Below are 25098 nucleotides of genomic sequence, written 5' to 3' on the forward strand. Positions count from 1 at the left end.
TGATGAGGTAGTCCCTCAAGTGTGGCTTGATGGCGCACCCAAATCAACCAAAAGTTGATCATAGAAGTAGTGTTTCATAACATAAGAAAAGTCAGGGATAAGGAAAACAATCTCTCGGCCCACTATTGGCCTGGGCAGGGGTACTTGTAGATTCGCCAGAATTACACCAGTGTTCAAAGGATATGAGAACAGGTAGCATAAACTTGGCTTGTAATCCCTTGAGGTTAGAAGGTTGATGGGGTGAGTAAAATTATTAAGGGATTCAATAGAGTAGAGAGCAATTGTTTCCTCTGGTGGAGGAATCCAGAACAAGGGAACACAATCTTAAAAATAGAGACAGACCATTTAGGAGTAAAATCAGGAAACACCTTTGCCACACAAGGGGTAGTGGATATCTCGAACTCACTTCTCCAAAAAGATGTTGCTGCTAGGTCTGATCAGATGGGATTTGACCAAGGCTCTGTACAATTGAAGCATAACTTCCTTCCCTTTGTATCCCAACCCCCTTGAGATAAAGGAAACCGCCTTGAGATAGTGCAATTAGCATTATAATAAATAATGGCGCATTTCCATACCTATGTACCTGTGCAAGACCAGAAAGATGCATCAATAGGCAAATGTTCTGAGACCAGAGGAGGGAAAAAAAGAGTGACCCATTTAAACATAATTCTTTTCAACTTTTGACTTTTAAAGAGAGCATTGGTGAGAATTCCTCTTGAATACTTCTGCAGTAATACTTCTACAATAACTGAACAAGTCAGTCATCTTCAATCAACCCTTGAACCACCCAATGAAATGAGAAACAAACTTCAACCCAAGAGCATGGCAGTGATGGGAAACCAATATTTCCAAGAAAATAGAGTCACCGATTAGAAATCTGCTTTTGCACTTCCTTCTATGCTTGTTTATGAGGAATACATACCTGTACTACAGTGCAATCCACGTTTTATGTGAACCATTAGCTAAAAACCCAGACGGGTAAACATAGAAAATAGGTGCAGCAGTAGGCCATTCGGCCCTTCGAGCCTGCACCACCATTCAAGATCATGGTTGATCATTCCCTCAGTACCCCTTTCCTGCTTTCTCTCCATACCCCTTGATCCCTTTAGCCATAAGGGCCATATCTAACTCCCTCTTGAATATATCCAATGAACTAGCATCAACAACTCTCTGTAGTAGGGAATTCCACAGGTTAACAACTCTCTGAGTGAAGAAGTTTCTCCTCATCTCAGTCCTAAATGGCCTACCCCTTATCCTAAGACTGTGTCCCCTAGTTCTGGACTTCCCCATCATCGGGAACATTCTTCCCGCATCTAACCTGTCCAGTCCCGTCAGAATCTTGTAAGTTTCTATGAGATCCCCTCTCATTCTTCTAAACTCCAGTGTATAAAGGCTCAGTTGATCCAGTCTCTCCTCATATGTCAGTCCCGCCATCCCAGGAATCAGTCTGGTGAACCTTTGCTGCACTCCCTCAATAGCAAGAACGTCCTTCCTCAGATTAGGAGACCAAAACTGAACACAATATTCCAGGTGCGGCCTCACCAAGGCCCTGTACAATTGCAGTAAGACCTCCCTGCTCCTATACTCAAATCCCCTAGCTATGAAGGCTAACATACCATTTGCCTTCTTCACTGCCTGCTGTACCTGCATGCCAACTTTCAATGACTGATGACCCATGACACCCAGGTCTCGTTGCACCTCCCCCTTTCCTAATCTGCCGCCATTCAGATAATATTCTGCCTTCGTGTTTTTGCCTCCAAAGTGGATAACCTCACATTTATCCACATTATACTGCATCTGCCATGCAAAACCAAAGACAATTCCATTCAACCAAAAGGGAAACCCTGTATCAAACTAAAATGGTGGTGTTGTGCATGTGTAAAGCTTACTGAATGTTTGACATATGTGTGAAGTCAAAATCAATTTTACCGTAAACCAGGAATTGGTTATGCTCTTTTTGGAATGTGATCTATTATTATTTGTATAATGGAAATCAAATAAAACAGTCAACTAATTAGGTTTATTGCCAAGTTGACCAGTTCCAGTGGTGTAAAGTGTGTAACAAAATAAAGCATTGGCTTCTCCCAGGTAGTGTTCAAAGCTTGATTTCTCCATAACAAAGTAGTACTTGGAAAGAACCCTTGACAGAAGTTTTACAGAGCGCAAGGATGATGGCTGAAGAAATGGCTTATGATAAGAATGTCTTGCTCAGTTTCTCAGCCAAAGTTAAAGTAAACTACAGAATAGGAGACCTCAGTCACAATTAACAAGGATAGGAATCCCATTCCTTGGGGTTCTAAAGCCACAATGGAGATTTATCCAATACAAACTTAACTGGTGATGATAGAGCAGACTCGATCAAGAAAGATTTCAACTTATGTGTTACGCCGAAAGAGTCCTTGAGTGACTCGCTAACATCTCACTACAGGAGCATGACGTGGAGGGAGAACAATTATTGTTACTCCCGGACTTGCGATTCTTGGACATAGGAATTCTGGCAATATACTTTCTGATCAACTCCGATAAAACTAGCATGCAATGGACTCCCTTTGATGATTCAGTTTATTATGGCAGTCAGTATAGATCAGGAAAACGCAATTCAATTCCTGGTCTGTGCTGAGTTAGGTGAACTCTGCCAGAATAGCAGTAGGGGCACTCTCAATAGGCTTGTTGAGGGAAGAGAAAATCAAATCACGATACAACAATCCCTCCTGCAAGTGCACATGTGGATGTTGGATGAGGGGAAGATCAAGGTCAGCTGTGATGTTCTATCATTTAATAGCTTGCCAGCACTCATTGTCTAGGTTCACACATATAAAATGTTGGGAGGGCACCCATTGCATGCAGAACCATAACCCAGCAAACAACTAATGGCTTCTGGACAGAAGATGGGGAGAAAATTGGCAGTGAAGTCATAACCCTGAAGAAACCACCAGATAAAGTTTGATAAATTATACAAGAAAGATTTTTCTACAAGATTTTAAAACAAGGAGTTGGCATGAAACTGAAATGAAATTTATTTTGTGAAGGATGAATGGAAGAGAAGGGACAAACTTAGCAGAAATTACAATAACCTTCAAACCAATAACAAGACAAAGCTTTTTATTTTTTGCCGGCATGAGCAGTGTTCAGGAACCTGGCATTAATAGCAGAAAATTGCAGATGGCCATGTGAAGTTACACTTCCTATAAAACACCAAAGGCAGAGGCCACCCAGGTTCTGGACAACAAATTCTTTAAAGGTGCAGTGCTGGCTATTTTATGTCATCATCATAGGCAGTCCCTCGGAATCGAGGAAGACTTGCTTCCACTCCTGAAGTGAGTTCTTTGGTGGCTGAACAGTCTAATAAGAGAGCCACAGACTCTGTCACAGGTGGGACAGATAGTAGTTGAAGGAAGGGGTGGGTGGGACTGGTTTGCCGCACGCTCTTTCCGCTGCCTGCGCTTGATTTCTGCATGCTCTCGGCATTGAGACTCGAGGTGCTGAGTGCCCTCTCGGATGCACTTCCTCCACTTAGGTGCGGTCTTGGGCCAGGGACTCCCAGGTGTCAGTGGGGATGTCGCACTTTATCAGGAAGGTTATTTTATGTATAGTATATGTGGTATAACAACTGAAGAACAGTATATTTGTTTACTCCAAATCTTTCGCAATCATCAGCTTAATTTATTTATGTATAATATATCATCATCATCATCATCATAGGCAGTCCCTCGGAATCGAGGAAGACTTGCTTCCACCCTTAGCATGAGTTCTGAGGTGGCTGTACAGTCCAATACAAAAACCACAGTCTCTGTCACAGGTCGGACAGATAGTCATTGATGGTAAGGGTGGGCAGGGAGCCTGGTTTGCCGCACGCTCCTTCCGCTGCCTGCGCTTGATTTCTGCATGCCCTCGGCGACGATACTCAAGGAGCTCAGCGCCCGAAGAGCTCAGCACCCTCCCGAATGCACTTCCTCCACTTCGGGCGGTCTATGGCCAAGGACTCCCAGGTGTCAGTGGGGATGTCGCACTTTATTAGGGAGGCTTTGAGGGTGTCCTTGTAACGTTTCCTCTGCCTGCCTTTGGCTCGTTTGCCGTGGACGAGTTCTGAGTCGAATGCTTGCTTTGGGAGTCTCGTGTCTGGCATGCGGACTACGTGACCTGCTCAGCAGAGCTGATCAAGTGTGGTCAGTGCTTCAATGCTGGGGATGTTGGCCTGGACGAGGACGCTAATGTTTGTGCGTCTGTCCTCCCAGGGGATTTGCAGGATCTTGCGGAGACATTACTGGTGGTATTTCTCGAGCAACTCGAGGTGTCTACTGTACATGGTCCACGTCTCTGAGCCATACAGGAGAGCGGGTATTACTACAGCCATGTAGACCATGAGCTTGGTGACAGTTTTGAGGGACTGATCTTCAAACACTCTTTTCCTCAGGCGGCCGGAGGCTGCACTGGCGCACTGGAGGCGGTGTTGGATCTCATCATCAATGCCTACTCTTGTTGATAGGAGGCTCCCGAGATACAAGTGGCCCACGTTGTCCAGGGCCACGCCGTGGATCTTGATGTTTGGGGGGCAGTGCTGTGCGGCGAGGACAGGCTGGTGGAGGACCTTTGTCTTACTAATGTTTAACGTAAGGCCCATGCTTTCATACGCCTCGGTAAATACATCGACTATGTCCTGGAGTTCAGCCTGTGCGTGTGCACAGACGCAGGCGTCATCCGCGTACTGTAGCTCGACGACAGAGGTTGGAGTGGTCTTGGACCTGGCCTGAAGACGGCAAAGGTTGAATAGCTTCCCACTGGTTCTGTAGTTTAGTTCCACTCCAGCGGGGAGCTTATCAACTGTGAGATGGAGCATGGCAGCGAGGAAGATTGAGAAGAGATTTGGGGCGATGACGCAGCCCTGCTTGACCCCGGTCTGGACATGAATTGGGTCTGTGATGGATCCGTTGGTAAGAATCACGGCTTGCATGTCGTCGTGGAGCAGGCGGAGTATGGTGACGTACTTTTGGGGGCATTCGAAACGGAGGAGGTCGCTCCATAGACCCTCGCGGTTGACAGTGTCGAAGGCCTTTGTAAGATTGAAGGCGGCCATGTATATACATACATACACACACACACATACATATATATATATGTAACATACACACTAAACTCTGTAATCAATAGTGGATAAAATGAACATAGTACTGAACCATAAAGAAAGATGAACTAATATTTTTATTGTGCAATCAACCAACTATACCCGTCAAGTAAATACAGGTAGATCGCTTTCGACTTTTACTTCGACCCGCAGGATATGACTGTGTATGCAGCTGTTTAACTACTACTCTTAACTAACACTGGTGTAAAATAACTGTAGTTGTGCACCAGACAAGACACAAATCCATACCATACGAACTGAGACAATGATTAAGCAATATAATCAACTTTGGGGCAGAATCTGACACTAAAAGTGTGACTGTGTGGAAAACTCTTGACAGTACTGCATCAAACAGAAGACAAACTCCCTCAGATCAAACACAATAGTTGCAAAATGCTCCTGAACTATGTCAGCCAAAGGCCAATGCAAGACAATGATGAAGAAGACAACTCGTGTCACAAAAATTGCCTTCCTTGACTTCAAGCCTGACACATGTTGCAATCTGTCAAGGCAAATTATGTTTACTTTGCTGTTTTGCAATAGTGATAGAGAGGTTTTGAAAATAAGAGTATAAATCTTGTGTAAGGGGCTTGTTGAAGTTGGCATAAGAAAGATTCAGTAAGCGCCAACATACAGAGCCATTTCACTCCACCTCAGGTAACCAATGTAATAGCAAATGTTAGCCACACGCCGGAAAATGCCAGTGTGTGGCGTGCAGCTTTTGTGTCTCACACTGGCCAAAAGTGCAACACTAACTGCATTTACATAAATGTGTCAATTATATCCTAACTATTTAAAATTAATTATCTTATTCAACCATAAAAAAAGATGAACTAAAATTCCTCTGTGTGTCAGCAGTGAGTCGTCTTTATTCCCAAAGAAAATGAAATAAATATGAAAAAAATGTTCATTTGCAACAAACTGTATGTATGTCCATACTGTGCATCAACCATGGGCAGTACTCGCACCTGAGTCAAAAGGCTGTGGGTTCAAGTCCCACTCAAGAGACTCAAGCACAAAAATCAGTACGCCCAGTGCAGTACTGAGGGAGCGCCGCACTGTCAGAGGCGCCATCTTTTGGATGGGACATTAAACCGAGGGCCTGTCTGCTCTCTCAGTAGCGTGCAAAAGGACCCATGGCACTATTTGAAAGAACAGCTGGGGAGTTCTCCCCAGTGTTTTGTCCAATATTGATCCCTCAATCAAATATAAAAAAAGAGATCATCTGGTCATTATCACATTGCTGCTTGTGGGAGCTTGCTGTGCACAAATTGGCTGCCACTTTTCCTATATGACAACAGTGACAATACTTCAAAAGCACTTCATTGGTGGCAAAGTGCTTTGGGACACCCCGAGGTTGTGAAAGGCACGATATAAATAAGAACATAAGAATTAGGAACAGGAGTAGGCCATCCAGCCCCTCGAGCCTGCTCCGCCATTCAACAAGATCATGGCTGATCTGGCCGTGGACTCAGCTCCACTTACCCGCGCGCTCCCCGTAACCCTCAATTCCCTTATTGGTTAAAAATCTATCTATCCGTGACTTGAATACATTCAATGAGCTAGCCTCAACTGCTTCCTTGGCCAGAGAATTCCACAGATTCACAACCCTCTGGGAGAAGAAATTCCTTCTCAACTCTGTTTTAAATTGGCTCCCCCGTATTTTAAGGCCGTGCCCCCTAGTTCTAGTCGCCCCGACCAGTGGAAACAACCTCTCTGCCTCTATCTTGTCTATCCCTTTCATGATTTTAAATGTTTCTATAAGATCACCCCTCATCCTTCTGAACTCCAACGAGTAAAGACCCAGTCTACTCAATCTATCATCATAAGGTAACCCCCTCATCTCCGGAATCAGCCAAGTGAATCGTCTCTGTACCCCCTCCAAAGGTAGTATATCCTTCCTTAAGTAAGGTGACCAAAACTGCACGAAGTACTCCAGGTGCGGCCTCACCAATACCCTATACAGTTGCAGCAGGACCTCCCTGCTTCTGTACTCCATCCCTCTCGCAATGAAGGCCAATATTTTATTCGCCTTCCTGATTACCTGCTGCACCTGCAAACTAACTTTTTGGGATTCATGCACAAGGACCCCCAGGTCCCTCTGCACCGCAGCATGTTGTAATTTCTGCCCATTCAAATAATATTTCCTTTTACTTTTTTCTCCCCCCAAGGTGGATGACCTCACATTTTTCGACATTGTATTCCATCTGCCAAACCTTAGCCCATTCGCTTAACCTATCCAAATCTCTTTGCAGCCTCTCTGTGTCCTCTACACAACCCGCTTTCCCATTAATCTTTGTGCCATCTGCAAATGTTGTTACACTGCACTCTGTGCCCTCTTCCAGGTCATCTATGTATATTGTAAATAGTTGTGGTCCCAGCACCGATCCCTGTGGCACACCACTAACCACCGATTTCCAACCCAAAAAGGACCCATTTATCCCAACTATCTGCTTTCTGTTAGCTAGCCAATTCTCTATCCATGCTAATACATTTCCTCTGACTCCGCGTACCTTTATCTTCTGCAATAACCTTTTGTGTGGCACCTTATCGAATGCCTTTTGGAAATCTAAATACACCACATCCATCGGTACACCTCTATCCACCATGCTCGTTTTATCCTCAAAGAATTCCAGTAAATTAGTTAAACATGATTTCCCCTTCATGAATCCATGTTGCTTCTGCTTGATTGCACTATTCTTATCTAGATGTCCCGCCATTTCTTCCTTAATGATAGCTTGAAGCATTTTCCCCACTACAGATGTTAAACTAACCGGCCTATAGGTACCTGCCTTTTGTCTGCCCCCTTTTTTAAACAGAGGCGTTACATTAGCTGCTTTCCAATCTGCTGGTACCTCCCCAGAGTCCAGAGAATTTTGGTAGATTATGACGAATGCATCTGCTATAACTTCCGCCATCTCTTTTAATACCCTAGGATGCATTTCATCAGGACCAGGGGACTTGTCTACCTCGAGTCCCAGTAGCCTGTCCGGCACTACCCCCCGAGTGATAGTGATTATCTCAAGGTCCTCCCTTCCCACATTCCTATGACCAGCAATTTTTGGCATGGTTTTTGTGTCTTTCACTGTGAAGACCGAAGCAAAATAATTGTTTAAGGTCTCAGCCACTTCCACAATTCCCATTATTAAATCCCCCTTCTCATCTTCTAAGGGACCAACATATACTTTAGTCACTCAGGATTGCTACCAGTGCCACGTGCTAGTCAGAGTAGGAATCGCAGGATAGCGCAGATGAATATGTGGCTTGAGCAGTGGTGCAGCAGGGAGGGATTCAAATTCCTGGGGCATTGGAACCGGTTCTGGGGGAGGTGGGACCAGTACAAACCGGGCGGTCTGCACCTGGGCAGGACCGGAACCAATGTCCTAGGGGGAGTGTTTGCTAGTGCTGTTGGGGAGGAGTTAAACTAATATGGCAGGGGGATGGGAACCAATGCAGGGAGACAGAGGGAGACAAAAAGGAGGCAAAAGCAAAAGACAGAAAGGAGATGAGGAAAAGTGGAGGGCAGAGAAACACAAGGCAAAGAACAAAAAGGGCCACTGTACAGCAAAATTCTAAAAGGGCAAAGGGTGTTAAAAAAAACAAGCCTGAAGGCTTTGTGTCTTAATGCAAGGAGTATCCGCAATAAGGTGGATGAATTAACTGCGCAAATAGATGTTAACAAATATGATGTGATTGGGATTACGGAGACGTGGCTCCAGGATGATCAGGGCTGGGAACTCAACATCCAGGGGTATTCAACATTCAGGAAGGATAGAATAAAAGGAAAAGGAGGTGGGGTAGCATTGCTGGTTAAAGAGGAGATTAATGCAATAGTTAGGAAAGACATTAGCTTGGATGATGTGGAATCTATATGGGTAGAGCTGCAGAACACCAAAGGGCAAAAAACGTTAGTGGGAGTTGTGTACAGACCTCCAAACAGTAGTAGTGATGTTGGGGAGGGCATCAAACAGGAAATTAGGGGTGCATGCAATAAAGGTGCAGCAGTTATAATGGGTGACTTTAATATGCACACAGATTGGGCTAGCCAAACTGGAAGCAACACGTTGGAGGAGGATTTCCTGGAGTGCATAAGGGATGGTTTTCTAGACCAATATGTCGAGGAACCAACTAGGGGGGAGGCCATCTTAGACTGGGTGTTGTGTAATGAGAGAGGATTAATTAGCAATCTCATTGTGCGAGGCCCCTTGGGGAAGAGTGACCATAATATGGTGGAATTCTGCATTAGGATGGAGAATGAAACAGTTAATTCAGAGACCATGGTCCAGAACTTAAAGAAGGGTAACTTTGAAGGTATGAGGCGTGAATTGGCTAGGATAGATTGGCGAATGATACTTAGGGGGTTGACTGTGGATGGGCAATGGCAGACATTTACAGACCGCATGGATGAACTACAACAATTGTACATTCCTGTCTGGCGTAAAAATAAAAAAGGGAAGGTGGCTCAACCTTGGCTATCTAGGGAAATCAGGGATAGTATTAAAGCCAAGGAAGTGGCATACAAATTGGCCAGAAATAGCAGCGAACCCAGGAACTGGGAGAAATTTAGAACTCAGCAGAGGAGGACAAAGGGTTTGATTAGGGCAGGGAAAATGGAGTACGAGAAGAAGCTTGCAGGGAACATTAAGGCGGATTGCAAACGTTTCTATAGGTATGTAAAGAGAAAAAGGTTAGTAAAGACAAACGTAGGTCCCCTGCAGTCAGAATCAGGGGAAGTCATAACGGGGAACAAAGAAATGGCAGACCAATTGAACAAGTACTTTGGTTCGGTATTCACTAAGGAGGACACAAACAACCTTCCGGATATAAAAGGGGTCAGAGGGTCAAGTAAGGAGGAGGAACTGAGGGAAATCTTTATTAGTCGGGAAATTGTGTTGGGGAAATTGATGGGATTGAAGACCGATAAATCCCCAGGGCCTGATGGACTGCATCCCAGAGTACTTAAGGAGGTGGCCTTGGAAATAGCGGATGCATTGACAGTCATTTTCCAACATTCCATTGACTCTGGATCAGTTCCTATCGAGTGGAGGGTAGCCAATGTAACCCCACTTTTTAAAAAAAGGAGGGAGAGAGAAAACAGGGAATTATAGACCGGTCAGCCTGACCTCAGTAGTGGGTAAAATGATGGAATCAATTATTAAGGATGTCATAGCAGCGCATTTGGAAAATGGTGACATGATAGGTCCAAGTCAGCATGGATTTGTGAAAGGGAAATCATGCTTGACAAATCTTCTGGAATTTTTTGAGGATGTTTCCAGTAAAGTGGACAAAGGAGAACCAGTTGATGTGGTATATTTGGACTTTCAGAAGGCTTTCGACAAGGTCCCACACAAGAGATTAATGGCAAAGTTAAAGCACATGGGATTGGGGGTAGTGTGCTGACGTGGATTGAGAACTGGTTGTCAGACAGGAAGCAAAGAGTAGGAGTAAATGGGTACTTTTCAGAATGGCAGGCAGTGACTAGTGGGGTACCGCAAGGTTCTGTGCTGGGGCCCCAGCTGTTTACATTGTACATTAATGATTTAGACGAGGGGATTAAATGCAGCATCTCCAAATTTGCGGATGACACTAAGTTGGGTGGCAGTGTGAGCTGCGAGGAGGATGCTATGAGGCTGCAGAGTGACTTGGATAGGTTAGGTGAGTGGGCAAATGCATGGCAGATGAAGTATAATGTGGATAAATGTGAGGTTAACCACTTTGGTGGTAAAAACAGAGAGACAGACTATTATCTGAATGGTGACAGATTAGGAAAAGGGGAGGTGCAACGAGACCTGGGTGTCATGGTACATCAGTCATTGAAGGTTGGCATGCAGGTACAGCAGGCGGTTAAGAAAGCAAATGGCATGTTGGCCTTCATAGCGAGGGGATTTGAGTACAGGGGCAGGGAGGTGTTGCTACAGTTGTACAGGGCCTTGGTGAGGCCACACCTGGAGTATTGTGTACAGTTTTGGTCTCCTAACTTGAGGAAGGACATTCTTGCTATTGAGAGAGTGCAGCGAAGATTCACCAGACTGATTCCCGGGATGGTGGGACTGACCTATCAAGAAAGACTGGATCAACTGGGCTTATATTCACTGGAGTTCAGAAGAATGAGAGGGGACCTCATAGAAACATTTAAAATTCTGATGGGTTTAAGACAGGTTAGATGGAATAAGAATGTTCCCAATGTTGGGGAAGTCCAGAACCAGGGGTCACAGTCTAAGGATAAGGGGTAAGCCATTTAGGACCGAGATGAGGAGAAACTTCTTCACCCAGAGAGTGGTGAACCTGTGGAATTCTCTACCACAGAAAGTAGTTGAGGCCAATTCACTAAATATATTCAAAAGGGAGTTAGATGAAGTCCTTACTACTCGGGGGATCAAGGGATATGGCGAGAAAGCAGGAATGGGGTACTGAAGTTTCATGTTCAGCCATGAACTCATTGAATGGCGGTGCAGGCTAGAAGGGCTGAATGGCCTGCTCCTGCACCTATTTTCTATGTTTCTATGTTTTCCATTCTATATATCAGTAAAAGCTTTTACTATCTGTTTTTATATTTTGTGCAAGTTTACTTTCGTAATCTATCTTTCCTTTCTTTATTGCTTTCTTAGTCATTCTTTGTCACTTTCCCACTAACCTTGGCCACCTTATACGCATTGGTTTTTAATTTGATACTCTCCTTTATTTCCTTGGTTATCCACGGCTGGTTATCCCTTCTCTTACCGCCCTTTTTTTTCACTGGAATATATTTTTGTTGAACACTATGAAAGAGCTCCTTAAAAGTCCTCCACTGTTCCTCAATTGTGCCACCGTTTAGTCTGTGTTTCCAGTCTACTTTAGCCAACTCTGCCCTCATCCCACTGTAGTCCCCTTTGTTTAAGCATAGTACGCTCGTTTGAGACACTACTTCCTCACCCTCAATCTGTATTACAAATTCAACCATACTGTGATCACTCATTCCGAGAGGATCTTTTACTCGGAGATAGTTTATTATTCCTGTCTCATTACACAGGACCAGATCTAAGATAGATTGTTCCCTTGTAGGTTCTGTAACATACTGTTCTAAAAAACAATCACGTATGCATTGCTATGAATTCCTCCTCCAGGCTACCCTGTGCGATTTGATTTGACCAATCGATATGTAGGTTAAAATCCCCCATGATTACTGCCGTTCCTTTTTCACTTGGAATGGAAATGAATAAAAATAGCATTATCGAAATGGTTGGTATCTATGATTGCTACAAGTGCACCTACCATCAGACAATTATAGAGTCACTGATGGACACTGTGAAGAGTCTGTGCTCGAAATCATCTGCCTTCCTGGTTGAAGGAAGAGAGCAGGCAGCAAGGGACTCCTGCAGGGAGAAACTGGCACAAAACTGAAAAAAAATGTAAAGCATACTTAAAAAAAAATCTGGACATAAATGCAATCAAACCAGAGTAATGTACTATCTTTTAGTTAATGTAATGTGTCAGTGCTGGTGTTAGAGAACAAGTAATTGAGTAATATGAATTTATAAAGCTTTCTAGTCTAACAGAAAAAAACAATAAAGCAGTGATAACTTGTTTCATTGCCACATGTAACAAGTCATACAGAAAGCATTTTCCATTTCATCTGCTGTCACTCAGGTGCTAAATAATTTAAGTTTAGCTACATTGAAAACAAAAATCATTAAAAATGTAACAAAAGTACTGTACACTTATCCAAGCATTTTTGGCACCTTGGGATTAACGTTACAGACTAATGTTCAGATAAAGATTCATATATCTCACAAATGATTCAAATAGTTCTCTGATGTCCTGGCATACACATCAACCAGTGCAGCATCGGGGACATATTTAGCAGCGAGAGAGGTAGCAATACTACACTGCCCACTCATATCACTGTGAAGTGAAAGAGAGATCACTGCATATATGTACTCTGTTCACTAGCTACTGACTCCGAAGGAAATTTCTAATAAGTTAAGAGAGCGAATTGGATGTTATTTTCAATGAGAAACCCGTGCAGCATATCACTGAATGCACATTAAACCATAGTTAGACTGCAGACATTGCTTGCTGCTAGCTCCATTGTATTATTGTTTGCAAGAGATGATGCAAGTTAAGATCGGAGGTATTAGTATGCAGGTCCTATACAATGCAGCTCTGCTCCAACATAAAAGTTGCAATATACTATAAAAGATTGTAACTGCAAAGGGCAGGCAGTAATCAAATTGGTGGAAGAGCAGCAGCAGATAAAGAAAGATGTTAAGAAGGGAAGTGATACTACATTCTTGATTGGAACACATAATTGGAAATTGCCGTGACTATAAAGTAGTGAAGCACTTAGATTCACATCTACTTTTTCACTAAATTTCACAAAATCAGAATTGTCACCCCACATCTATGTAGATGAGCTAGTCAAAGGGAGTCAATGGCTAGCAACCAACACTTGGAAATCTGGCTAATTACTCCCTCACTAACTCAAGGGTGCTGAAGCCATCTGTGGTACCCCTAGTGCCTTTTCAGCTGAATCCATAGAGATCATAGAAGATTCATAGAATGATACAGCGCCGAAAGAGGCCATTTGGCCCCCAACACTTATAAAATTAGAAAATGAAGTCCTCATTAGTGAGCAGAGGGAGATATTTTCACCAAAGTGAATAAATTCCAAATAACCAGATTTGCATCGAGATGTATTAAGAGTTTCTTGCTCCAAGTGTTTGCTTGTGTAGTTGCCACAATATTTTTCTCCAAACTGTCCAATTTTGACAGTGCTCAGGTAAGGGACAGGCACTTGCAGTGAATAGTAGCATAGCATGCGGCATTTTGACAAACACAAAACTTTATGCTTCAAGAAATCATGGTGCAAATTTACCCTGGTCTCATCTACTCATCTCAATCCCGGTTGCTTCCAGGGATTCTGAACAAGTGACATGATTAAAATCTAATGCAACCAAAACTCTCTTATGAACAGCAAATTCAATCTACTGCCAGCCAAGCAGAAGTGAAAAAAATCAAACAGCTTCCCTGGAGGTACATCACTGCTGTATGCTTCATGCCACTGTGTCTAAGGTGAACTATAAGTGTCAATCATCATTAAGAATCCCCAAGGTGACAGCTCCACTTTTCAAACCCTGTGCACAGTTTGATCGAAAGTAAAATCTTAAAGGTCAATGCAACTTGCTAAGGACATGATAAACAAAGAAAAAACTGCACTGCTCTGCCATTTTCACAGACTTATTATTTACAGCTCAAAAAATAGAAAAGGGAAAAGTAAAAGTTTTAAACTGATGTTTGGAAAATATTGTACGGTCCACCCGCTGCCACTGACTTGCCAGTTTACATCCTCAAGCAACAAGGAAGGATACACTGACTCTTTCACCCATTGCTCAAAATTTCAAATGACTATATAAGGCATTGAGAAGAATCCAAGTACCCTTTTCTTTATTCGTTCACAGGATGTGGGCGTCGCTGGCAAGGCCGGCATTTATTGCCCATTCCTAATTGCCCTCGAGAAGGTGGTAGTGAGCCACGTTCTTGAACTGCAGCAGTTTGTGTGGTGTGTCGTAATGTTTTGGTACAACTGAGTGGCTTGCTAGGCCATTTTAGAGGGCAGTTAAGAGTCAAATACATTGTTGTGGGTCTGGAGTCATATATAGGCCATACCAGGTAAGGACAGTAGATTACCTTCCCTATAGGACATGAGTGAACCAGTTGGGTTTTTACACAAACCTAGTAGTTACATGGTTATTAGTCCAGGCCTCTGGGTTACTAGTCCAAGAACATAACCAAGATGCTTCTGTTTGCTTCTTGCTGCCCCAAGTGTAGAGCTCTCCTAGAATTTTACATTCTTGTCAATGATTTGTTCACCAATTTTCAAATAGGAACAACACGAAATTGGTGAGAAAATTCTAGTGTGAAGGAGCCTAATCACAATCCGATTCAGCTCCTCTGCCTTCCGCAAAGATACAATCAAGTAGGGCATTTCTTGCATTAAAAATCTCCAAAGATGATGAGCTGAACAAAGGAAATATAATGGGGGTACCGATTCTGAATAGGAAGAGGTCTACAATACCTTATTTGAGCCCTTAAGAGGGTTTTATACACAGAAAAAATAGCATGTTAGCTTGACTCAGTTGCTAGCACTCTTGCCTCAGAGTCAACAAGTTGTGGGCTCAAGCTCCACTCCAGGACTCGAGTACAAAATCTAGACCAACACCAGTGCAGTATTGAAGAAGCAATGCATCATTGGAGGAAAAATTAAACTTCCTGCTCAAATGCAAAAGATCTCATAGCATGACGCGAAGAAGAGTAGGAAGGTCCACTGTCCCGGCTTGTATTCCTCATTGAACCAACACCACCAAAGACAGATTAATTGGTCATTTGCTTTTTCGTGGGACCATGGTGTATGCTAAATAGCTCCTGTGTTTGCTTGCACAAGAACGTGACTACATTCCAAAAGTAATGAATAGACGGAAGCACTTTGAGACCTCCTAGGACATAAAAGGGTTGACATAAATGCAACTATGGTTGTCTGTTCGTTCTATCCACCACAAAAAAAAGGATGGAAATCATCTGCAAGTTCTGTAATCCATTCTTTAACCCCTGTGGCTCAGACCCTCCAACAAGAAATTATGTAAATACTGAAAGGCAGATCAACTTTACACCATATGGAAAACATTAAATTATGAGCTCCATGTAGAATGAAGGTTATAATCATTTAGCAACAGTAATAACTATCATATACAGGAAAATTCCCATAGTAGTGTACGACACATCCTTTTGCTTTTCTTTAAGCAATGTGCAACAATGCCCAAGACAGATTAGCACACCACAGTCAAGAGAATTGCAGATGGGAAGTACAACTCCTTGATTACATTCCAAGGTGGAAAAACATGCGAAATGCAAATAGGAATTTCAGACATTAAGATTATGGCTCAGTGAGTAAATGCACAGTGTGTTGTGACACAGCCTAGAGACCAGCAAAATCTCAGATTCATTTCCTGTGATGAGGTAGCAAATCTTAGCTACTGAAACAATTCTTACATCTGCCACAGCATCCTCCGTGTAGGGAGGAGGCAAAGAAAACTGGAAAGAATTCCCAACACTGGATATAATCCAGTTGTCCCTGCTTGTGTGCATCTGCAGACAGGAGGATGAGGAGAGGTAGGGAGAGGGTCTAGCCCATCATCGATGATTTCCACAGAGAATAACAGCAAATTGAATAAGGTACGGGATGGTCCTACCACCCGTGAGACTATACCCTGGCATGAGTCGCCATCTTCAGGAGAAGGGGCAGAAGGGAGAACATCAGAGAGAAAAAAAATATACAAATAAAAACTATGTAAAGAACAGGCTGGTGACGTAGAAAGAAAAACAAGAAAGATTTATTAAAGAAATATAGTTGAATTTACAATGTAAAATCATTGTTTTGTAAGCCAAGCTAAGCAGTGATTGAGAGACACAAAAAAACCTATCAACTACTTTATACTGTGCCACATTGCACAAAGAACCCAATTTCAGTCGACAATTGCAATCGCAATTTTTCTTGCTTTCACAAATCAAGGGGAATAATGGGAAATATCTAGAGTGGAAGAACACGATGTGAACAGCTCAAGTTAAGAGGATCTGAGAGGCAGACTCGAAGTACACAGCGCTAAATTAGGCATGAGATTTACCCTTTGTTGTCATTTAGTTATGGCTTACTGGAGATGAGAAAAGGGGGTATAAGATTGAAAATATACAGGAGAACTGCTGAAATGCTGGCCTTTTAATGCCTGTACCTCAGATCATTTTTAACTGGCCCTCACATATTCAATTGTAATAAAGTTTCAGTATAACATTAAAGTTTTCAACTAAGGCCAGTCTAACTTTATGAAAAAAAATCAGTTAGCTTTGTTTTAAGCAATTTTGAATAAACTTGTAGCAGATCTCAGCCAATTTGTTTGCTTTGCAGATAATTTTCAATTGTAGCAAAGAAAATCAGGAAACATTGCTAATAAAGTAATACAAATATTATTTTACCTATAGAATGCACGCACAAAATTATAATGGGAATTTTAACTCAAGTATTCCTGCAATTTTCCATGTAAATTGGATCGCTAGATATTGGCCTATTATGGTCAGTGTCCATGTGCAAAGTTCACTTTTGTAGATTCTGTTGACTAGTTTTTTTTTAAATGTTAAATTAATTTACTATTATATTTCTGCCAACAGACTTTGAAGACAAAATGCCACACAGATATGTTGTTGCATGAACTTCACAACAGCAAAGACACCGGTACTAAACATATTTTTTATGTGATCCTGCAGGCATTTTTGTTATAACCTATACTTTTTTATGGGGTTTTTTTTGGCAAGTGAAAAGGTTTCAGCAGCCCATCCTTCCTTAGTTTTGATTACTTGCCTGGAGGTCTTTGACATTTGGGAAAGGAATTCCTATTGTAACCACCGCACGGGCGTTATCATCAGTGAAATCAAGCCCTTCACTGACTTTTCCCCTGCAAACAGCTACCAAGAGAGCTCCACCTAAGAACAAAAACAGAAAAAAAAAATCAAGGCGCTGCACCAAAAGGAAGGTTAAAAGGGTAAACATAAATCAGTTCGCAAAAGATTACTAAAATGGATATCTAAACATTTTGACTTGGGGCTAAAAGGTTCAGCAAACTTCAGTCATTTTAGTCCATCATATATGTGGCTTAGTCTGCACTGGTTTTGGTCATTACACCACATCTCAGTTAATTCCACAAACGTACAGACCTTATTGTTACAGATGTGTAAAACGTCTAAAATAATTGTTAGGATTTTTTTTGGTGAGAGCTATGCAATAAAAAACTAGTATGCTACAACAGAAGGTTTATGTTGCCCATTTGATATAGCAAGTTTCAACCGATCTGTCCTTCAGCAAAGATCCACAGCAAATGTGATCAGGGCTCCTCTTGCATCTTCAAATTGGGATACTTTCCCCAACTAATGGCTCATTCATGCAACAAATGAATCACCCGTCATGGGACAAGTACAGCACAATGTCAATTCCTACCCCCCACCCCACACACACACACACACACACACACACACACACACACACACAGCTAAGACACCTTACTTAACTAACCAAATCTAACGTAAGTGTAATCTTCTGGGCTGTTTCTTCCAGTTTTCTAGCCTCCTTACCTGAAGGTATTGATTCACATTGAGGTACAGTTCCACATCAGCAGGCTGCTCTTCTGTAAGAGCCATTGGAGCAGAGGCCAGCATTGTTCTAACTGGCATTCACATAATTGCAGCACTGGTCACTGAATGATGATCAGGTCAGAGAATGCTGAGTCAGGGGAGAAGTAGCAGAATGGATAAGCTAGCTTGCCCCAAGACAGAAAGCAGAGAGTAGAGGTAAAAGGTAGCTACTCGCAGTGGCATAAGGTGGGTAGTGGTGTTCCACAAGGATCAGTACTGGGATCACTGTTGTTCACAATTTATATTAACGATCTAGACTTTGGAATCAAAAACACAATTTCTAAATTTGCAGATGACACCAAATTGGGGGCGAAAGTCAATACTGAGGAGGAGTGCAACAAATTACAGGAGGACATTAGTAAACTTGCAGAATGGGCATTTAATTGGCAAATAAAGTTCAATGCAGATAAATGTAAGGCATTATATGTTGGTAGGAAGAATAGGGAGGTCACTTATTGGCCCTGAAATTCCGGTTGGAGGCTTCTTTCGAACGAATGCCTCCAACCGGAGAATTTTTACAGATTTACCTGGTGGTCCCAGAGGCGCCTGGGATTGCGATGGGGAGGCCTCCTCTTCCCGCGCTGCGGAGCGCACGCCCGTCCTCCAGGTTCCAACACAAATGGTGCAGTCACATGTGACCGCATGACCAATCAGGTAAAGTATTCTCATTAATAGCAATGGGAACTCTATGAGTTCTTATTGCTATTAATGAGAAAAAAAACAAACATGCTGAACACAATAATAAAAAATAAAAAACACGTCACATAATTAAAATTAATTGAAATTAAAGTTAATAAATGTCATAGAAAAAATATTTTTTTTCCCGATTTAAAAAAAAAAAGTTTTGTAATTAGGATTAAAAATAAACTTACCTTAGTGGGCAGGGTTTTTAACATTAAAATGTGTTTTTAAATTTTTATTGTTATATGTTTTTGTATGTTTTAAAACTCTTATGCTGGTAAAAGTAGCCTGCTTTTGCCAGGCGCAAGAGTTTTCAGGACATTCGCTGGGCAAGAGATGGGTAAATATCGCAATCTTGCCCGTGCGAATGTCCTGGCTGTGGGGATACGGAGGATCTGTCAAGCCAGAGCTTCACAGATCGTAAAAGCCGGTTTTAGGCACATGCGCATTGCGTGCCGAAAACCGGCTTTTGCGATGCCTTCCTGGATCCGTACACACCCTGTACGGAGCCGGGAAGGCCGGGATTTCTGCCCCATTACTTGGAGGGTGCAAGTCTAGGTGGGGTAGAAGAACAAAGGAATCTCAAGTACAAATACACAAATCGCTAAATTGGGGAAGCTACAGTAAGTAGCAAAATATCAATTCCTAATGGAACAATAGAGAAGATAAAAGAGTTTCCCTAAAGCCTCCAAATCCTTTCAGCTTTAATTATTCTAGTAAATGCAGGCGGGAGACAAAACTGGGAGTGGGCAGTACCACTAGTGGTGGTAGGTCAGAATGGCAAGTATTAGTCCCGAGGACATGAAAGCTGCAGTCGAAATGCAAGTTCTTTCTTTACCTACGCAAAGTAACAGAATCAGGCCTTATCGTCATACCCTCGGCATTACCTCTAGGCGCTCCGAAATGTCACAAAAGCATCACTGAATCATGGTACGATGGAAACAAATGTTGCAAACAGGAAGTCTCAAGAGCTTTAATGCATGCTAGTGCAAGAGGGGGAAGAGTTGGAGAAGAAGTGGTGGTATGGTGGGTTCCTGCAATCTGTTCTGAAGCTTTAGATAACGGCAAACCCATGATGACAATATTGCAGTGGAATATTTAACAATTCTTGAAATATTAAAAATCTTGCAGTTACATGCACTTCCTGTCAGTGATTCCATTATAAATTCCGACATCCATGCCAAACAGCCAAGACCCATGATGGCGTGCCACAGCAACAGATGCAAGCAAGCACTGGGAGTACAGATAGCCAAGGATGTGATGCCATTCTCCTTTCCCTTCTATTTTTTTCCTTTCCACCTTCTCTCTTTCCTCCTCGTCCCCTGTCATGGTGTCCAAGAGCAATGGGTGTGGAGAGGCACCTGGAACACAAACGGCCACGGCCTGTGGTGGCTGGGACAGGAGGTGATACAACCGCAAGCTTCTGGAAGCTACAGGTCAGACAGCCGAGGAGACTGATACTGGGGCAATAAGCAATGGGCAGCAGGACGTAAAATAGTCCAGAGTAAAATGGACAGTGAGTGGTTGTGAGAACCAGTGAAACAAGGGAAGGAGCTGGTAGCAGTGAGTGATGAGGAAAAGCTTGAGAGAGCGAGAGTATGTAAAAATAGTATGAAATTAATAAATAAATACATGGAAGCAAAAAGTAAGATGGCGACTAAGCTGAGAAAAAGTGTTCAGAAATGTGATATAGATCCATCTAGTGGCTAAAAGATGGACTTTCAAGGCTTGAGGAATTGGACAGAGCCACTTAGATGCCAAAGCTATTAGCCTAAGGATGGAATTATGACATTGACATAGAAGAATTCAATACTAAATGTTGATAGGGATGTGTTAGCACAAAAGTGTGACAAAAATCATCACAACAGGAAGTATGATTTTTGGACAGCAAGTACATACTAAGTTTTTAGTAAGATATATATCATTATTGGAGGTAGAGATCTCTCACTAATTATTACTGACTATCAGGCATTGTAGCATTGTCAGCTAGTCTTGCAATGAGTATTGATGATATCAGGTAGGATTGGAAAACTACCAGATAATTCAGAAGATAAAAGCACTGGGATTAATCTGGATACAGGGAAGGTGTTGGGAAGTACCACAATGCTGCCACTGGAATTAGCTATGATTCTACTTAATAATTAACATATCATTAGGTGTAAAACTCCTCACACCCAAACTTGATTCAATGAATAACAGTTCTTGATTAAGTTCTTTAGTCAAAATAATATACATGAGACTTTTTTCACATATTCATTTTAGTGTTGAAACATAATTAAGACATCCTTAGTTGGCAAATGAACATAAAAATCACTCGCACATTTAAGAGTATACTATATCAAACTTCACATGACATGACCGTATAATGCCTCACTTCTGCTTATGGATTTGAAGTTTAATCCACACACACTAACGGTAAATGGTGAAAAGGTAAACGTTTCTGTAAATTTACTATGACTGATATTTTTCCTCTGATGTACCTTTGCTTCCTCTGTCCTTTATAACATTATAGTAGGACTGCAGCAATCCATCAAAGTCACTTTTGTCACCCCCTTTCGGCTCAACAACGACTGCTTTGATTTCCTCCAGCTTCTCCCACAATCCTGTGAGCATCCAACGATTTTTTAGCTTGTCCAGCATCTGGCAGATAGGGGTAAGAAATATTCTTTTGGATATAGGAAGCTACTGTAAATTTAATTTCACAGTGATTAAGACATACAGATGCCAACGACTAAATTAAATCATCAGGAATGTTGACAACCACAGCTCACATGTTTCTGAAGAGTATTTAACAAGACAACAATGTTACTTTGGTGCCAGGGGTTTATGTCATAGCATTTTATTATCTGGAATCCAATATAGCCTGAGGATGTTTACAAATAGACTGAAAATGGACCTGTGCATTAGCTGGGCAAATTTCTACTCCTCACAAATTTTGTTTCAAAAAAGTGATGTTAAATGTATGGTAGCAATAAACCAGTAGTGGAATTTTTTTTTACAACTAAAAATTCCAACTGAAACACCACCAAGGCCCATGCTGCAGCAAACCAACAGAATTTAAAGAATCAAAGGGAAGCAGAGATAAATCAAAAGATGATGCCACATTTGGGTTTCAAATTCCTGTAATTGTAGGAGGAAGGGAAAATTCAGGGAGGTAAAAACTGCACATGAAGAGTGCTATTTCCAGTCAATTCTGCCCTCTTGAGCATTCCTGATTATAACTGTTCAACCATTGGTGGCCGTGCCTTCAGCTGCTTGGGCCCCAAGCACTGGAACTCCCTCCCCAAACCTCTCCGCCTCTCTACCTCTTTCCTCCTTAAAACCTACCTCAATAACCAAGCTTTTGGTTGTCTGCTGTAATTTCTTCTTATGTAACTCGGTGTCAAATTTATCTGTTTTGTCTTATAACACTGCTGTGAAGCGCCTTGGAACGTTTTACTATGTTAAAGGCGCTATATAAATAAGTTGTTGTTGTTATAGTTGCACATCATGTTCGGAATGCAGGCACAGATCCTCCTGCTTCATCTTTCATATAGCAAGTTTTATCACCTGATATTGCTAATTTGATGACAAATGTGAAAAAATGCAAGGCATATTCCCAGAGAAAGGGATGCAACTTCTACACAGGCAGAAGACTGGGAACCAGCTGCCTTACCAAACCTCTAAATTAATAAATGACTGTAGTAATTTACAGGGGCAGGACAAAATAACTTCCAAAACTTCAAAGTGTGTGAAATTCAATTGCAAAGCATGAATCACATAATTTTAGAAAGATCTTTTATAAATGTTATAAAGTAGTTGACATCCCATGGCATTGCACATGGGGAGCCAAGATCAAGTGTAGTCTTCAGCTTAAGTGGGATTAGACAGCAAGGGAATAATTAGACCAGAGCATGCAGACATCAGTCAGTTTTTAAAGTCATGCATTCGGTCTTTAGCATTTATTTTATAAATTCCTATGTCAACATTTAAAATAGAAACTGCCTCGAGCTGTCTTGCTGTAATTATACCCGCCTACTGGTGGTGCAGTGTAAGTTTAAATAGGCAGCGTCCATTTTGAATGTGGACATGGGAATTTATAATGACACCAGTTGACTGCACGTGCATCCAATATATTATTGGTAGATGTGCTGAGTAGATTTGCAGTTCTGACGAAGGGTCATCGACCGAAACATCAACTCTGCTTCCTCTCCACAGATGCTGCCTGACCTGCTGAGATTTCCAGCATTTTCTGTTTTTATTCCAGATTCTAGCATGCACAGTATTTTGCTTTTGTCTTGAAAATAGTTTATTTTTTTGCTATCTGGATGTCAGTTTATCTGGCTATGTAAAACATATCATGTTAATAGTGAAAACTGATCATCATGAATATCAAGAAAAGTAACTTTTGGCATCTTATTGGATGCTTTGCTCTCTTAAACCGTCATCATTCCAGATGTAAAGTTTGCTTTATTATTGAAGGCGCTAGTTTACATTCAATTGGTAATGTTCATTTCACCAATTAAAATAGAAACCTAGCGCTTAAATACTCACTATAAGCAAGAGCTTCCTAAAGTCTCAACCGTTCATGGACATGGAAGTTTTCACGAAGGCAAAAATCACTACAAGCAGGTTCCGCAGCATCAACATCAAATACTGCGAATTCAAAAACTTCAAAGTCTATATTAGTAACCCCTAAAGGACTTAACATAGACTGGGCCTGACAACAATTTAGTGTGGTCATATTTATTATTTTTCCTGGGGTATACTAAGTACAGATACACGCTGTGTTTATGTCAACAAGACAAGACTCAGTGCAGCGTTCACCATTATGAAAATCTTTAGCAAGATGCCACAAAGACTATTTATTGTACCCAAGGAGAACAAAGTAAATTAAATCTTTGTGTCAAAGCTGACAAATTCTTATAGACTTGAATTATAAGTAATACTTTTATTCAAAAAATAATATTCTTCACTATATTGGAGATATATTGAGAAATTGGAACAAGAGTGAGGGAAACATAAAGAGTACCTCCAACACAATAATCTTAACAGAAAGCACCGAAACATTTTATTACCACGATCTCACCATAAATAAAATATTCTTCAAAAATAAATATTTTCACATTTGAACATCACTATTACATTATACGTAGAATTTAAATCCTCCTGCTGTGTATCCTATGGGGGGTTCGTGGGGGGGAGGGGGAAGAGGAAAAAGAGTGGGAGAGTGGTAGGGGATTTGATAGTTGGGGGAGCAGACAGGTGGCCGCAGACATGACTCCAGCATGGTATGTTGCCTCCCTGGTGCCAGGGTTAAGGATGTCTCTGAGTGGCTGCAGAACATTCTGAGGGGGGAGGGTGAACAGCCAGAGGTCGGGGTCCATATTGGGACCAATGACATAGGTAGAAAGAGGGATGAGATCCTGCAGACAAATTTTTAGGGAGCTAGGAAAGAGATTAAAGAGCATGACCTCAAAAGGTAGTAATCTCCGGATTACTCCCAGTGCCACGTGTGAGTGAGTATAGCAATAGGAGAGTGTGGCTGGAGAGATGGTGCAGGAGGGAAGACTTCAGATTCCTGGGGCATTGGGACCGGTTCTGGGGGAGATGGGATCTGTACAGACCTGACGGGTTGCATCTCAACAGGGCCGGAACCAGTATCCTCACGGAGAGGTTTCCTGGTGGTGTTGGGTGGGTTTAAACTAATTTGGCAGGGGGATGGGCATCAGGATGTAACATTAGAAAGGGGAAATAAAGTGTGCAAAGGAGAGGCAGAGTAAGAAATAGTAAGGTAATAGGTGGGGTCAAACTAAGAATCCAGGATGCTCTAAGATGGGTTTACAGTGTAGGTTTGTGAACGCACGAAGCATAATAAACAAGGTAAGTGAACTGCAGGCACAAATAGCCACATGGGAATATCATGTTGTGGCAATAACGGAGACCTTGCTCAAAAAAGGGCAGGATTGGATACTAAATATTCCTGGTTATAAGGTGTCCAGGAAAGATAGGGAAGGAAAGATAGGAGGTGGTGTAGCAGTATTGATTAAGGAGAATGTTAGTGCTGGAGCGTGAGGATATCTTGGAGGGGTCAAGGACAGAAT

The 25098-nt window shown here is 42.1% G+C and overlaps 1 protein-coding gene across 3 annotated transcripts in view; it reads right to left on the reverse strand.

Moving 5' to 3' along the window:
* Positions 1–25098, reverse strand: part of brip1 (BRCA1 interacting helicase 1) — a 533845-nt gene that overhangs the window by 341620 nt on the left and 167127 nt on the right. For all 3 annotated transcript variants that reach the window (XM_070856933.1, XM_070856935.1, XM_070856934.1), the window contains exons 15-16: positions 21496–21655; positions 17508–17629 (exon numbers count right to left, since the gene is read on the reverse strand). In XM_070856933.1, the coding sequence (XP_070713034.1) occupies positions 17508–17629; positions 21496–21655 (282 nt within the window). The remainder of the gene's footprint in view (positions 1–17507; positions 17630–21495; positions 21656–25098) is intronic.

The sequence above is a fragment of the Pristiophorus japonicus genome, chromosome 16, assembly GCF_044704955.1.
Source record: "Pristiophorus japonicus isolate sPriJap1 chromosome 16, sPriJap1.hap1, whole genome shotgun sequence".
Lineage (NCBI taxonomy): Eukaryota > Metazoa > Chordata > Chondrichthyes > Pristiophoridae > Pristiophorus > Pristiophorus japonicus.